Below are 16,656 nucleotides of genomic sequence, written 5' to 3' on the forward strand. Positions count from 1 at the left end.
ATCAATGTTTATATTTTCATGACTTCTTAACTGTTTACCATTCTTACCTCATTAAAACGACGGGTGATCAACAGGATGTAGGGAGCTTTTTCTTCCTTGTCTGGTTTCATCCAGGAGGTCTTTAAGAATTCTCTGTCAGGAGAAAGGTATTATTAGCTGGATTCAGTTTTGAATTGGAAAGCAAATCAGGAAGCGTGAAGTAATTTTCATTTGAGAGCCAACTCATATTAGGTTTTGATAACATGTAATCTTAACCCTTTTACCCCCAGGCTCTTTGGAAATTTCCAACCCTTAACCCCCAAGGGGTTATTTTTTCCCCAGCACATTTTACCATATATTTTTTTTTTCAATATTTAACTTAGCCGGTGATTATAATAGCTGCAACTCTGTTGCCCGACAGACAACTCTAAGGTAAAAACTCGCCAGCGATCACTACACAGGTTGCGGGTGTGCCCAACAGCGCCATCTGTCGTCCAGATACCCAGTACTCAATGTAAACAAAGACTCAATTTTCAATATTTAACTTAGCCGGTGATTATATAGCTGCAACTCTGTTGCCCGACAGACAACTCTACGGTAAAAACTCGCCAGCGATCGCTACACAGGTTGCGGGTGTGCCCAACAGCGCCATCTGTCGTCCAGATACCCAGTACTCAATGTAAACAAAGACTCAATTTTCTCTCTGTCGAGCTATCGACAAGACGTACTTACTCGCTGTTGCTAAACTGGAGTTTTTTCACAACTAATTGGTGAAGTACTTTATTCTAGTTTTGAGCTTTCGCTATGCAGGTGTTTTATCTTCATCTTAAATCTTGAACTCGTTTTGGATAGATTAAATTATGGTGACAAAGAGAGTATGGACTTTCTTTCACTTTTAAATGGCCGACCCTTCCCTTAGACGGAAGTGTGTTTAGGCTTTTAGTAATTATATCACGTTATAGATTTTCCTCTATATATTTTATATATCTCCGCCTTTATTAGGCCTCTTCGATTAACTTTCCATTTATTATAAACATATAAAAATAATTTTAATGTTTTGTTTATATAGACCTTTCCTGAGAGTAGGCGGTCCTAACTTGGAAACCGAAGTTAATCAACGTTGAGCCCTTTATATCGTAATTAGCTTTTAAAGAGCTAAGGATTTAAAACTTTTTAAATGTAATATTTTATGAAAGAATTTCTTTGATAGTCTTCGTACTGTTTTCAAAGATGAACTAACGTTTAGTTTATTTATGCTACGCAGTTGTTGACGTTCAGGACGTTCAACATGCGCTCTATCGTTACGATAGAGAGAGAGTGTATCACGGTTTCACTTTGCAGTAAGAGTAAATCGATTCTGATGTTTTGTTCATTCTTTCTTAGCTTAAATGTTTTAAATTCTATTTTAAAGGAACTTTTTAATTGAAAAACCTTTCAGTTTTTTCCTTTAGTCAAATAACATGTTTTTTTTTGACGAAATATAATTGGGCTCTTCTCTTAGGTGCGAAATCAAGAGAGAAAGAGAGAGAGAGATAGAGACGGAGGGAGAGAGAGGAGAGAAAACGTTCCGTTCAAGCGGGTAACGTTGTTCTCGAGTTACTCTCGTCCCTAGTCGCTGTACGGGGAGGAAGGATAAAACGTTTTAGTTTTTTATTCTCGTCCCCAGGCTATGTGCGGTGAGAGATTGAAAACGTAGTTATATGAACTAGTGTTTAGTCTCTTTCCCAGCCACTGATTTTTTTATCTTAAAATATGTTTTCTGTTTTTTGCTGGTATTAATGAGCTTGCATTATACGACTGATTTCGCAATTACTACCTTTTAATGAAGGGTAGAATTGCGTGTTTCAGGTAGAAATCAGTAAAGGTTTCGATTTCAGTGAAATAAGTGCAAAACAGAAAATCGTAGTGATAAAGTGATATGCGCAAAGTGTTACAGTGTTGCGTCCGAGGGTTCGTCTGTTCGTGCCTGTCGTTCACCTAGTCCGGGACCTCTTACATGCTCCCAAGCCCAGGGGAGAAGTAATGTCAAACGACTTATGGGTTCGAGAGGCCTTGACCAACGAACAGACGTTTTCCCTCTATGGTATCGGGTGTATCTTACCAAGATCTCCCCTACCATAAGACGAGAGAGACGTTGTTTCTCCTCGTCATCCGAAGGCTTTTCGCATAAGAAACCTGTCACAAGGTATCGAAGCCCTTAAGCGAAAGTCAGTCCTTTCAGGACAGGTCCAGCGTCCTGGTTACAACCATTAGGACAGCTCTGACCCTATGCAGTCATCGGATAACTGCTCGCCGCCTAACAAAAGCGTAACACAGACTCCGAGAGTCTTTTTTTGTAGGCAAAGTGTTGCGGTCACAGACGTTACCCTCGTCTCTTACCACAACCATTTCCGTTGATCCTTAATGGGTTGTATGGCAAGACATGCAGTATATGCTTGCCTCCCTTATGGAAGACTATTCTGCTGATTAGTCCGTTGAGTCTAGCCGTTTATCTCATCGATATCCTGGCTTTCAGCCAACCTAACATTCCTTTATGCTTACTGTTTAGAACCACACTCGATGCGGTCTCGTGTGGTTTTTTCAGCCGCATTTGGACGTTAGGCCACTTGCTGATGCTCCTGTTGACGTTCAAGACGTTCACTTACAATCGGAGTTGACTTGTTTTGACGCTGTGCGTCAACCTCCGCATTCTAGAGTTGTTTTGACTGCTCAGTCTAGGCAGTCAAAGCAGTCTCGAGTGGACGCTGTGCGTCCTCACGCACCTGTTGTGGTTGACAGTTCAGTTGTTGACAGTTCACAGACTGTCAAGCAGTTACATGACGTTGCGTTCTGGTCCGCTACTAATGCACCAGTGAGTGTGGACTCTGCTTGTAAAGCATTGCCACCACGGTAGGTCTCTCCCTTGCTTGAGACTCAGCTTTTATCGGACAAGGTTCCTGTAGATGAGGAAGTTGCTGTTCTCCCTACTACTGATATTCCCTTGAGGACTCTGTCAGATGGAGTGGAGCCTAAAGCTGCTTAGCCTCCTATGGACTTTAATTAAATCATGATGATTTTTTTAAGGATCTTTGTCCGGATCTTTTTGTAACTGCTGCTCCTCGTTCGCCTAAACGTCAGAGCTTACACTAGGCCTAGCTACTTCGAAGCCGTTGTTTTTAAGCTAGTGCTCTCTCGCTCTCCTAGAGAGCTTTACGTTGGCTAGGCGACTGGTTTTTCACCAGGAGGAGTTTTGGGGATACAGCCTTTGCTTTCCCTTCTTTTAAACTGGTTTATAGAGCGAGAGTCTGATATGACACGAGAGAAGTTCTCGGCTTGGGAGTTCATGCCTCTGCCCAGATAGACTTCTCAATTCTCGTAGACTCTCCCTGGCGCCTGGCCAGGAGACGCTCCAAGTTGTTTACAGGTCAACTTCACAGCTGTTTTCGAGCCTTTGAAGTTTTGCTGTACAATTATGTCACGCATAACAAGGCTTTCAGGGATGGTAAACGGTACCGCCTCAGTCGCTAACCGCGTCTGTTGCCACACCTGCTCCCGTAGACCCTAAATGGGCTTTGCTGCAAGACATGCAGTCCAAGCTTGCGTCCTTGATAGAGGACTTTAATGCGGAGAAGGTTGCTACCGAACCTTCTGGCCAACAACCTTCCAACTGGTCGGTTGTGCGCCCTGTTGACGCTGAGGTAACCTACTCGTGTCTGCCAGTTGAGGTGGTTCCTCCACCGATGCGACCCAGTGTGGGTTGCCAGCTGCACGTTGACGTTAAGCGACGCTCGGAGGTGGTTGTTGACGTTCAGGACGTTCAACAACCAGCAGAGGTGACTTGTTTTGACGCGGTGCGTCAACCTCAGCAACCCGGTAGGGTGTTGACTGCACAACCCAGACGGTCTAGACAGTCTCGGGTTGACGCTGTGCTTCCTCGCGCACCCATGGTTGTTGACAGTTCACAGACTGTGCAGCAGTTCCATGATATTGCGTCCGGCTCCGTCACGCATCCACCAGTGCGACCGGACTCAGCGAGCCAGACGTTGCCCACTCCGTTGCCGTTTCCTCATCAGTTTTCGGATGAGGAACCCTCTGATGAGGACGTTGCTGAACAACAAGACGATCAGCCCCCAGAATAGATCAAGCCCTGCTATCCATCCAGAAGATGCTGAAGAAGGAACGCTGCTCAGTCAGGCTGTGGATGAGTCTGGTAGGGACGCTGTCATCCGTGGAACAATTTGTGTCCCTAGGAAGACTACACCTCCGTCCTCTTCAATACCATCTAGCTTTTCACTGGAAAAAGGACAAGACGCTAGAAGCGGTCTCGATCCCGGTTTCCGAAAAGATAAAGTCTTGTCTGACTTGGTGGAAGGACAATATCAACCTAAGAGAGGGTCTTCCCCTGGCTGTTCAGACTCCCAACCACGTTCTCTTCTCGGACGCATCGGACGTGGGCTGGGGCGCGACACTAGACGGTCGGGAATGCTCAGGACTGTGGAACTCGAGTCAGAGGAGCATGCATATCAACTGCAAGGAGCTGTTGGCAGTACATCTGGCCTTGAAAAGCTTCAAGTCTCTCCTTCGAGGCAAAGTGGTGGAAGTTAACTCGGACATCACCACGGCCTTGGCGTACATCTCCAAACAAGGAGGTACCCACTCACTGACGTTGTACGAGATCACAAGGGACCTGCTCATCTGGTCAAAAGGTCAAGACATCTCCCTAGTAACGAGGTTCATCCAAGGCGACTTGAACGTCATAGCAGATTGTCTCAGTCGGAAAGGGCAAGTAATTCCAACCGAATGGACCCTCCACAAGGATGTGTGCAAGAGACTTTGGGCCACTTGGGGTAAACCATCCATAGATCTCTTTGCAACCTCGCTGACCAAGAGGCTTCCAATCTATTGCTCTCCAGTCCCGGACCCAGCAGCAATACATATAGATGCTTTCCTCCTAGATTGGTCACATCTGGATCTCTACGCATTCCCACCGTTCAAGATTGTCAACAAGGTACTGCAGAAGTTCGCCTCTCACGAAGGGACAAGGTTGACGTTAGTTGCTTCCCTCTGGCCCGCGAGAGAATGGTTCACCGAGATACTTCGATGGTTAGTAGACGTTCCCAGTAGTCTTCCTCTAAGGGTAGACCTTCTACGTCAGCCACACATAAAGAAGGTACTCCAAAGCCTCCACGCTCTTCGTCTGACTGCCTTCAGACTATCGAAAGACTCTCGAGAGCTAGAGGCTTTTCGAAGGAAGCAGCCAGTGCGATTGATAGAGCAAGGAGAGCTTCTTCCATTAGAGTCTACCAATCGAAGTGGGAAGTCTTCCGAGACTGGTGCAAGTCAGTTTCTGTATCCTCGACCAGTACCTCTGTAGCTCAAATAGCTGTTTTTCTCTTATACCTGAGAAAAGGACGATCCCTTTCAGCTCCCACTATCAAGGGCTACAGAAGCATGTTGGCATCGGTCTTCCGGCATAGAGGCTTAGATCTTTCCAAACATAAAGATCTGCAAGACCTCCTTAAGTCTTTTGAGACCACCAAGGAGCGTCGTTTGGCTACCCCTGGATGGAATTTAGACGTGGTACTAAGATTCTTCATATCAGACAGGTTGGAGCCGTTACAATCAGCCTCCCTGAAAGATCTCACTCTTAAGACTCTTTTCCTGGTATGCTTAGCCTCGGCTAAAAGAGTCAGTGAGATTCATGCCTTCAGCAAGAACATAGGATTTTCGTCAGAAAAAGCCACTTGTTCGCTACAACTTGGTTTTCTAGCCAAAAATGAGCTGCCTTCTCGGCCTTGGCCTAAATCTTTCGATATCCCCAGCTTATCGGAGATCGTAGGCAATGAACTAGAAAGAGTCTTATGCCCTGTTAGAGCTCTTAAGTTCTAATTAAAGCGTACTAAACCTTTACAAGGCCAATCTGAAGCTTTATGGTGTTCAGTTAAGAAACCATCCTTGCCTTTGTCAAAGAATGCTTGGTCAGACTTTATCAGATTGTTAATACGAGAAGCTCATTCACATCTGAGTGAGGAAGACCGAACTTTGCTTAAGGTGAAGACGCACGAAGTTAGAGCTGTAACAACTTCCGTGGCCTTTAAGCAAAATATATCTCTGCAAAGTATAATGGACGCAACCTATTGGAGAAGCAAGTCAGTGTTCGCGTCATTTTACTTGAAAGATGTCCAGTCTCTTTACAAGAACTGCTACACACTGGGACCATTCGTAGCAGCGAGTGCAGTAGTGGGTGAGGGCTCAACCACTACAATTCCCTAATTCCATACCCTTTTAATCTTTCTCTTGAAATGTTTTTATTGTTGTTTTTTGGGTTGTCCGGAAGGCTAAGAAGCCTTTCGCATCCTGGTTGATTTGGCGGGTGGTCAAAGTCATTTCTTGAGAGCGCCTAGATTAGGGGTTTTGATGAGGTCCTGTTGTATGGGTTGCAACCCTTGATACTTCAGATCCTAGGGGTCGATCAGCATCCTAAGAGGATCGCGAGGCTCCGTAAGGAAGACGTACTTAAAAGGCAGAGAAATTGTTCAAGTCGACTTCCTTACCAGGTACCTATTTATTTTGTTTTTGTTATTTTGATAACTTCTAAAATAAAATAAAAACTCTTAGCTCATAAAAGTGTAAACATATATTGCTGGTCTCTACCCACCCCCCTGGGTGTGAATCAGCTATATAATCACCGGCTAAGTTAAATATTGAAAAATGTTATTTTGATAATAAAATAAATTTTTGAATATACTTACCCGGTGATTATAAATTAAAGGACCCTCCCTTCCTCCCCAATAGAGACGCAGTGGGACGAGGAGAAAATTGAGTCTTTGTTTACATTGAGTACTGGGTATCTGGACGACAGATGGCGCTGTTGGGCACACCCGCAACCTGTGTAGCGATCGCTGGCGAGTTTTTACCGTAGAGTTGTCTGTCGGGCAACAGAGTTGCAGCTATATAATCACCGGGTAAGTATATTCAAAAATTTATTTTATTATCAAAATAACATTTTTCTCTCTGTCGTGCTATCGACAAGACGTACTTACTCGCTGTTGCTAAACTGGAGTTTTTTCACAACTAATTGGTGAAGTACATTATTCTAGTTTTGAGCTTTCGCTGTGCAGGGTTTCTCTTCACACAAATCCTTGAACTCTTTTTGATAACGGATTCTTTGTTGATGACTTTTTGATAGTTTTTTGAATTCCCCTTTGACCAATTCAAAATGGCTGACCCTTCACAAGTCCCAAAATTTAGGAAGTGCAATGCTAGGGACTGTTCAAGGCGTCTTCCGAAGGCTTCTATTGACCCTCACACTGTTTGTTCCAATTGTCGGGATAAAACCTGTCAATTGGAAGATCGGTGTGAGGAGTGCGTTGGGCTTTCGGAATTCGATTTTATCGAATTCCAAAAGTATACACGTAGGCTAGAGAGAGATAGAGTTAGGAGAAGTTCCTCTCGTTCTATTGATATTTCCTCTCCTCATGCCCCACAACCTATTCCTTCCCCTGTAGTGGTTGCTCTTAATCCCCCTCCTGGCACTCAGGAACCTTCGATGGCTGATATGATGCGTGCCATCCAAGCTCTGGGTGAGAGAGTTGAGTCCCTTGCTAGTGACCGTAATCAACTCATGGCGGATGTGAAGGAGCTGAAGTGCAAAAGTGCAGTGGGAAGTGATAAAGTGCCGAGTGTTAGTGTTGTGGATAGTGTTGCGCTTGAGGGTTCGTCTGTTCGTGCCTGTCGTCCTCCTAGTCCGGGACCTCTTGCAAGCTCCCAAGTCCAGGGGAGAAGCAATGTCGTACGACAAATGGGTTCGAGAGGCTTTAATCAGCGAACAGACGTTCCCTCCGTGGTATCGGCCGTATCTACCCAAGATCGCCCCTGCCTAACTAAGACGAGAGAGCCCATTTATACCTCGTCTTCGGAAGGTGTTTCTCGCAAGAAACCCTGGACCAAGGTCTCACGACCGTTAAAGCGCAAGTCGGTCTCTTCCGCACAAGTCCAACGGCCCAGTTGTAGCCACTGGGTCAGTTCGGACTCGCTGCCGTCATCCGATGACTGCTCACCGCCTAAGAGAGGCAAAGCGGTACCGCTTCAGACAGTAACACCGTCTGTCGCCGCACCTGCTCCTGTAGACCCTAAGTGGTCTCTACTACAAGACATGCAGTCTAAACTAACGTCTCTTATGCAGGACTTTCGTGCGGAGAAGGTTGCTGCCGCACCAGCTAGTACAGCTCCTTGCCTACAACCGCCCACACGATCGGTTGTGCGTCCTGTGGACGCTGAGGTAACCTTCTCACGCACACCAGTTGAGAGAGTTCCGCCACCCATGCGTTCCAGTGTGATCTGCCAGCCGCATGTTGACGTTCAGCGACACATGGAGGTCTCCGTTGACGTTCGTGAGGTTCAACAACCGTCAGAGTTGTTTTGTTTTGACGCGGTGCGTCAACCTCCGCAACCCAGTGTGGTTGCCACTGCTCACCCACATCAGTCCAGACAGTCTGGAGTAGACGCTGTGCGTCCCCGCGCTGCTATGGTTGTTGCCAGCTCACAGACTGGGCAGCAGTTCCATGACGTTGCGTCCGGCTCAGTCACGCATGCACCCATGCGACCGGACTCGGCTAACCAGCCGTTACCCACTCCGTTGCCGTTCCCTCATCAGTTATCGGATGAGGGACTTTCTGATGATGATGTTGCTGCACACGTAGATGAACCGCATTCAGAACTGGACGAGCCTAAGTCTACGCAACCCTCTTTGGACTTTAGGAAAGTTTTGGCCCTTTTCAAAGATGTTTCCGGACCAGTTTGTTTCTGTGGCTCCGCGTTCTCCTCCGTCAGAGTTTGTGTTAGGCATGCCGTCAACCACTCCTGCCTTTACTAGACTCGTCCTCGCACGCTCGTCCAAGAGAGCTTTGCGGGTGATAGGAGAATGGCTGCAGTCCAAGAAGAGTTTAGGGAAGACAGCTTTTACGTTTCCCCCTGCTAGACTCTCTTCTAGATCGAGCGTCTGGTATGCCACGGGAGAAGTTCTTGGCTTGGGAGTTCCTGCCTCTGCCCAGGGCGACTTCTCAAGTCTTGTAGACTCTCCCCGCCGCCTTGCCATGAGACGCTCAAAGATATGTTGGTCATCTTCGGACCTGGACCACCTTTTGAAAGGTATCTTTAGAGCCTTCGAAGTTTTTAACTTCTTAGACTGGTGTCAAGGAGCTCTAAGCAGAAAGATCTCTCCGACAGAGAAGGAGACTTCCTTGCTCATTATGTCCTGCATGGACAAGGCCGTACGTGATGGGTCTAATGAGCTTGCTGCATCTTTTGTGTCCGGAGTCCTTAAGAAGCGTGAAAACCTATGCTCATTCCTTTCAGCTGGAGTTACACCATGCCAGAGATCCGAACTTCTGTTTGCTCCTCTTTCCAAGTGCCTTTTTCCAGAAGACCTGATTAAGGAAATTGCCGCTTCTTTGATACAGAAGGACACTCACGATCTTGTTGCGTCCTCAGCTCGCAAAGCCACCCCTTTGCCTACCTTGTCAGCTAGACCAAGGATGGACACTCCAGCGTCCCGTTTTATTCCGCCCTTTCGTGGCAGAGCCTCCAGCAGAGGAGGTGCTCGTGCCGAAGGGAAACGAGGAAAGAAGAAAGGAACCAAGTCCTTTAAGGGCAGAGTCTGACTGCCAGCTTCTTCAGACAGCAGTGGGAGCCAGACTCAAGAACTTCTGGCAGACCTGGGAAAAGAGAGGCGCAGATGCACAATCTGTGAAGTTGCTCAGAGAGGGGTACAAGATCCCGTTTGTACGGAAACCCCCTCTAGCAACATCTCCCATCGATCTCTCTCCCAGGTACAGAGAGGAAGACAAGAGACAAGCCTTGAAACAGGAAGTGTCTCTTTTACTAGAGAAGGGAGCGGTGGTCAAAGTCTCGGACCATCAAACCCCGGGATTCTACAACCGCCTCTTCTTGGTGTCAAAGAAGACAGGAGGGTGGAGGCCTGTGCTAGACGTCAGTGCTCTGAATGTCTTTGTCACAAAGCAGACGTTCTCCATGGAGACCACAAAAAGTCGGTTCTAGCAGCGGTCAGAAGGGAAGACTGGATGGTCTCTTTAGACCTAAGGGACGCCTACTTCCACGTCCCCATCCACCCGGACTCCCAACCTTTTCTGAGATTCGTTTTCGAAAAGGTTGTCTACCAGTTTCAAGCCCTGTGCTTTGGCCTAAGCACAGCTCCTCTTGTGTTTACGAGGCTGATGAGGAATGTAGCCAAATTCCTTCATTTATCGGACATCCGAGCCTCCCTCTATTTGGACGACTGGCTTCTCAGAGCTTCTTCCAGTCGTCGCTGTCTGAAGGATCTAAAGTGGACTCTAGATCTGACCAAGGAATTGGGTCTCCTTGTCAATATGGAAAAGTCACAAGTGGTCCCATCCCAAACTATTGTGTATTTAGGGATGGAGATTCACAGTCTAGCTTTTCGGGCTTTTCCGTCGGCCCCCAGAACAAGCCAAGCCCAGTTATGCATCCAGAACATGCTGAAGAAGGAACAATGTTCAGTCAGGAAGTGGATGAGTCTGATAGGGACGCTATCATCCCTGGAACAGTTTGTGTCATTAGGAAGACTACACCTCCGTCCTCTTCAATATCACCTAGCATTTCACTGGAAAAAGGACAAGACGCTAGAAGCGGTCTCGATCCCCATTTCCGAGAAGATGAAGTCTTGCCTGACTTGGTGGAAGGACAGTATCAGCCTAAGAGAAGGTCTTCCCCTGGCTGTTCAGACTCCCAACCACGTTCTCTTCTCGGACGCATCAGACGTAGGCTGGGGCGCGACATTAGACGGTCGGGAATGTTCGGGACTATGGAACTCGAGTCAAAGGATAATGCATATCAACTGCAAGGAGCTACTGGCAGTACATCTGGCCTTGAAAAGCTTCAAGTCTCTCCTTCAAGGCAAAGTGGTAGAGGTGAACTCGGACAACACCACTGCCTTGGCGTACATCTCCAAGCAAGGAGGGACCCACTCACTGACGTTGTACGAGATCGCAAGGGACCTGCTCATCTGGTCAAAAGGTCAAAACATATCACTAGTTACGAGGTTCATCCAAGGCAACTTGAATGTCATGGCAGATTGTCTCAGTCGGAAGGGACAAGTAATTCCAACAGAATGGACCCTCCACAAGGATGTATGCAAGAGACTTTGGGCCACTTGGGGCCAACCAACCATAGATCTCTTTGCAACCTCGATGACCAAGAGGCTCCCAATATATTGCTCACCAATCCCGGACCCAGCAGCAGTTCATATAGATGCCTTTCTCCTAGATTGGTCGCATCTAGATCTATACGCATTCCCACCGTTCAAGATTGTCAACAAGGTACTGCAGAAGTTCGCCTCTCACGAAGGGACAAGGTTGACGCTAGTTGCTCCCCTCTGGCCCGCGAGAGAATGGTTCACCGAGGTACTTCGATGGCTAGTAGACGTTCCCAGAAGTCTTCCTCTAAGGGTGGACCTTCTACGTCAGCCACACGTAAAGAAGGTACACCAAAGCCTCCACGCTCTTCGTCTGACTGCCTTCAGACTATCGAAAGACTCTCGAGAGCTAGAGGCTTTTCGAAGGAGGCAGCCAGTGCGATTGCAAGAGCAAGGAGAACATCCACCCTTAGAGTTTACCAATCGAAGTGGGAAGTCTTCCGAAACTGGTGCAAGTCAGTATCTATATCCTCGACCAGTACCTCTGTAACTCAAATAGCTGACTTCCTCTTATACCTGAGGAAAGAACGATCACTTTCAGCTCCCACTATCAAGGGTTACAGAAGCATGTTGGCATCCGTCTTCCGTCACAGAGGCTTAGATCTTTCCAACAATAAAGATCTACAGGACCTCCTTAAGTCTTTTGAGACCACGAAGGAGCGTCGTTTGGTTACGCCTGGTTGGAATTTAGACGTGGTACTAAGATTCCTTATGTCAGACAGGTTCGAGCCGCTACAATCAGCCTCCCTGAAAGATCTCACCTTAAAGACTCTTTTCCTGGTATGCTTAGCCACAGCTAAAAGAGTCAGTGAGATTCATGCCTTCAGCAAGAACATCGGATTTTCGTCAGAAAAGGCTACATGTTCACTACAACTTGGTTTTCTAGCCAAAAACGAGCTGCCTTCTCGACCTTGGCCGAAATCGTTCGATATTCCCAGCTTATCGAATATGGTAGGCAATGAACTAGAAAGAGTCTTATGCCCTGTGAGAGCTCTTAAGTTCTATTTAAAACGAACTAAACCTTTACGAGGCCTTTCTGAAGCTTTATGGTGTTCAGTTAAGAAACCATCTTTGCCTATGTCAAAGAATGCTTTATCCTATTTTGTCAGACTGTTAATACGAGAAGCTCATTCCCATCTGAGTGAGGAAGACCAAGCAGTGCTGAAGGTAAGGACACACGAAGTTAGAGCTGTCGCAACTTCCGTGGCCTTTAAACAAAATAGATCTCTGCGAAGTATAATGGACGCAACCTATTGGAGAAGCAAGTCAGTGTTCGCGTCTTTTTATCTTAAGGATGTCCAGTCTCTTTACGAGGACTGCTACACACTGGGACCATTCGTAGCAGCGAGTGCAGTAGTGGGTGAGGGCTCAACCACTACAATTCCCTAATTCCATACCCTTTTAATCTTTCTCTTGAAATGTTTTTATTGTTGTTTTTTGGGTTGTCCGGAAGGCTAAGAAGCCTTTCGCATCCTGGTTGATTTGGCGGGTGGTCAAAGTCATTTCTTGAGAGCGCCTAGATTAGGGGTTTTGATGAGGTCCTGTTGTATGGGTTGCAACCCTTGATACTTCAGATCCTAGGGGTCGATCAGCATCCTAAGAGGATCGCGAGGCTCCGTAAGGAAGACGTACTTAAAAAGGCAGAGTAATTGTTCAAGTCGACTTCCTTACCAGGTACCTATTTATTTTGTTTTTGTTATTTTGATAACTTCTAAAATGAAATAAAAACTCTTAGCTCATAATAATGTAAACATATATTGCTGGTCTCTACCCACCCCCCTGGGTGTGAATCAGCTATTATAATCACCGGCTAAGTTAAATATTGAAAAATGTTATTTTGATAATAAAATAAATTTTTGAATATACTTACCCGGTGATTATAAATTAAAGGACCCTCCCTTCCTCCCCAATAGAGACGCAGTGGAACGAGGAGAAAATTGAGTCTTTGTTTACATTGAGTACTGGGTATCTGGACGACAGATGGCGCTGTTGGGCACACCCGCAACCTGTGTAGCGATCGCTGGCGAGTTTTTACCTTAGAGTTGTCTGTCGGGCAACAGAGTTGCAGCTATTATAATCACCGGGTAAGTATATTCAAAAATTATTTTATTATCAAAATAACATTTTAAATTGCTCTAACAGCCTTAATTTTTGTCATATAAAGGTCAGGTTGGTCTCATTCTCTTGGAAAATGCCTGAATTTTTTAAAAAAATTATCAAAAATATGAAAAAAAAAAATTTTTATAGCATTTTTTTTGCAAGGACGTACCGGTACGTCCATGGGGGTAAAGGGATGAGTTTTGTGAAACGTACCAGTACTTCCTTTGGGGGTAAAAGGGTTAATGTAATTCTGTATTGGAGTTTGCTTTTGAATTAGGGAACGGTTGGTCGCACTTTACTGTGTTTGGGAAAAAATCGTCACCGTATTTTAAAATTTAGCCAAAGAAAGTTGTAAAACCAATATCAATATATAAAATAAAAATATGAATTGTACCTATGAAGAAAAAGAGACTTTTACAGTATAATTTTCTTCTGATTTTTATTTTTCTCTGGCAGATGTTATAATCAATGACATATTCCTCTTCAAAATATATCTACATTAATTTAATTTTTCAGAAATGACATAAAACTATTCTATCTGATGGCTCAAGATGATATCTTGTCCAAGGCAGCTTTCTAGATAGGAAATTGTACAATACGGTAAGCATTTTACTATTCCACAGTGATATTTATATTGCATGTTAGTATTCATTGAAAGTTTGCTAATTGGATGTTTTCTGACTTCAAACCTTTTAATAATCTGCCAAAAATGTGAAATTTGTTTAAGATGCTCCTCCAGAGAAGTCACTTGTGGATCAGAAGACAAGAATTCTCGATAGATTTGCTCTTTTACGAAGATTCAATCCTTTGTCATTCGCTTCCATACATGACATCTGTTGTTCACATGACTGATTGTTAACCCTTTTACCCCCAAAGGACGTACTGGTACGTTTCACAAAACTCATCCCTTTACCCCCATGGACGTACCGGTACGTCCTTGCAGAAAACTGCTATTTAATTTTTTTTTTTGCATATTTTTGATAATTTTTTGAGAAACTTCAGGCATTTTCCAAGAGAATGAGACCAACCTGACCTCTCTATGACGAAAATTAAGGCTGTTAGAGCAATTTAAAAGAAATATACTGCAAAATGTGCTTGAAAAAAATAACCCCTGGGGGTTAAGGGTTGGAAATTTCCAAATAGCGTGGGGGTAAAAGGGTTAAGGATAGATAACTCCTGTATTATACATCTAGACAAGTAACTCATTACGGCATAGTTCTACTGTAGCAACCCATAACTAATTGTCTTGGACTGGTGCTTCATTACTGGTAGTCTAAGATTGGTAACTATCGTCTCACAGTCTTGAAATTTTTGACTGGTAACTCATTACTGATTGTTTCAAATACAGTGATACCTCTGGATACGAATGTTTCTGCTTACAAAAAATTCAGGGTACGAAAAGCGATACGAAGATTTTTATGCCCCAGTATACGAAAAAATTTTCAGGATACGAAAAGCTTACGAGATCCCAACTCGTCGCTGAGATTAATTTCAATCAAAAGGTAAGTTTCAACTTTTTTGTTAATTAACTGTACCTTTTTTTCAGGGTACCAACCCTTAATTTAGGTGTACAGGTAACAATACACCTTCACTGATCCAAATGCTTTACATACAGTACCGTAACTTTTATACAGTATTAAAGAAAACGGACCGTTTTCTTAGGGCTTAGAGGGGATAACTAGGCTATAACTACATTATTGAATAATCTCATGGTGGTTTCTGGAATGGATTAGGCTGTTTTTAACGGTTGGGTTAATTATTGAATGATAGAAATGGCTGCATTGCATGTTTATTACTACAGTTTAGGGTGTTTATGAAAGAAAAGGTGTCTTTTCGTAAGGCTTGGAACGGATTAGGGTATTTACATGTAAAACGCGACTCAGGATACGAAAAAATCAGCATACGAAACCGTATCCTGAACGGATTACTTTCGTATGCTGAGGCATCACTGTAGTTAGTTTTTGCATGGCCATCTAAAACTGGTAACTTACTCGCTTCTGATGGAAATGAAGATTTGATGGTCGGTGTAGGTCATCTGCTCGGCTACTTCTAAAGCTGAAAGTGTTTCGATGCTCTCGCGACTAGGAGTCTGTTCATTGAGAAAAGTTTTATAAGTAAATAAGAACATAGTTGGCTGCTATACACAAATCTAGAAAATTAATAAGTAGAAATTAGGGAATCCAGAAAATTAATAAGTGAAAATTTGGGAATCCAGAAAATTAAGTGAAAATTAGGGAATCCAGAAAATTAATAAGTGAGAATTAGGGAATCTAGAAAATTAATAAGTGGAAATTAGGGAATCCAAAAAATTAACAAGTGGAAATTAGGGAATCCAATAAATTAACAAGTGGAAATTAGGGAATCCAGAAAATTAAGTGAAAATTAGGGAATCCAGAAAATTAATAAGTGAAAATTAGGGAATCCAGAAAATTAATAAGTGGAAATTAGGGAATTCAAAAAATTAACAAGTAGAAATTTAGGGAATCCAGGAAATTAATAAGTGAAAATTAGAGAATCCTGAAGCTCATTACTTTACTCCCAGTTAGTGTTCTTTAAAGTGTTACTCAGAAGAGAAATCATTATAACAGCTGGAGTTTGAACTATGAGAGAAGGGGACAAAAGATACTTGGGTATGTGATTTTATGAACTCACCGTTGGCGGAGCAAGGAGCGTGCTTACGTCCACTTGTGTTTCGGGGGGCTCTTCTTTGGCTAGGAGCTTTAGTAACTGGGAGGCAGCCTTATGCTCGGCTGGCAACAGCGATGGACTGCATGCCATGTCGTCCAGAAATTCAATTGTTAGCGCTCTCAGTTGTGAGTCGGCATCGAAGTCCTTTTTTGAAATGCGATTGATATTAGTAGAGAGTCTAGTACTGATGGGAGCTAACATGCAACATTGATAAAGAAAGGTGATTATATATAGCATACAGCATTAATGTATGAGAGGAAAATACCATCGTGATCAGTTTATCTTCAAGCCTTAAGAAAAGTAGAGGTAAAGGGTAAAACTTTGAATTGAAATAAGACAGTAGAAAACAAACAGAAATGCCTTTAGTATACTTTAATAACATAGCTTATGCTATGCTGTGAAAATAGAGCATAGTATAGGTTTTTTTTTTTAATAATTGCTTTAGCTCTGTGATTCTTTAAAGACCAAGCTATGACTGCACCATCATATTTTTGTCATTTTATGGCCAAACTTTAAACTTCACAGACTATATTGGTAGAGAGTTAAAGTCACTCATTGATTAGTGCAACATCATTTTAGACATTACATTAGTTTGTTGCTAGTATACAAAGATATTTGTAATTTTGCTTAAAGACTTGAAGAAAGTTGAGCAAAGGTGCCTTATAATGTACAGTATG

The 16,656-nt window shown here is 44.1% G+C and overlaps 1 protein-coding gene across 1 annotated transcript in view; it reads right to left on the minus strand.

The window, feature by feature from the left end:
- Positions 1–26: 26 nt before the first annotated feature.
- LOC137625532 (ras-specific guanine nucleotide-releasing factor 2-like) overlaps positions 27–16,656 on the minus strand; it is a 100,065-nt gene continuing 83,435 nt past the window's right edge. Inside the window, exons 23-25 of the mRNA XM_068356441.1 lie at positions 15,944–16,123; positions 15,283–15,380; positions 27–132 (exon numbers count right to left, since the gene is read on the minus strand). Of these exons, the coding sequence (XP_068212542.1) occupies positions 27–132; positions 15,283–15,380; positions 15,944–16,123 (384 nt within the window). The remainder of the gene's footprint in view (positions 133–15,282; positions 15,381–15,943; positions 16,124–16,656) is intronic.

Source organism: Palaemon carinicauda, chromosome 32 (assembly GCF_036898095.1).
Source record: "Palaemon carinicauda isolate YSFRI2023 chromosome 32, ASM3689809v2, whole genome shotgun sequence".
Classification (NCBI taxonomy): domain Eukaryota; kingdom Metazoa; phylum Arthropoda; class Malacostraca; order Decapoda; family Palaemonidae; genus Palaemon; species Palaemon carinicauda.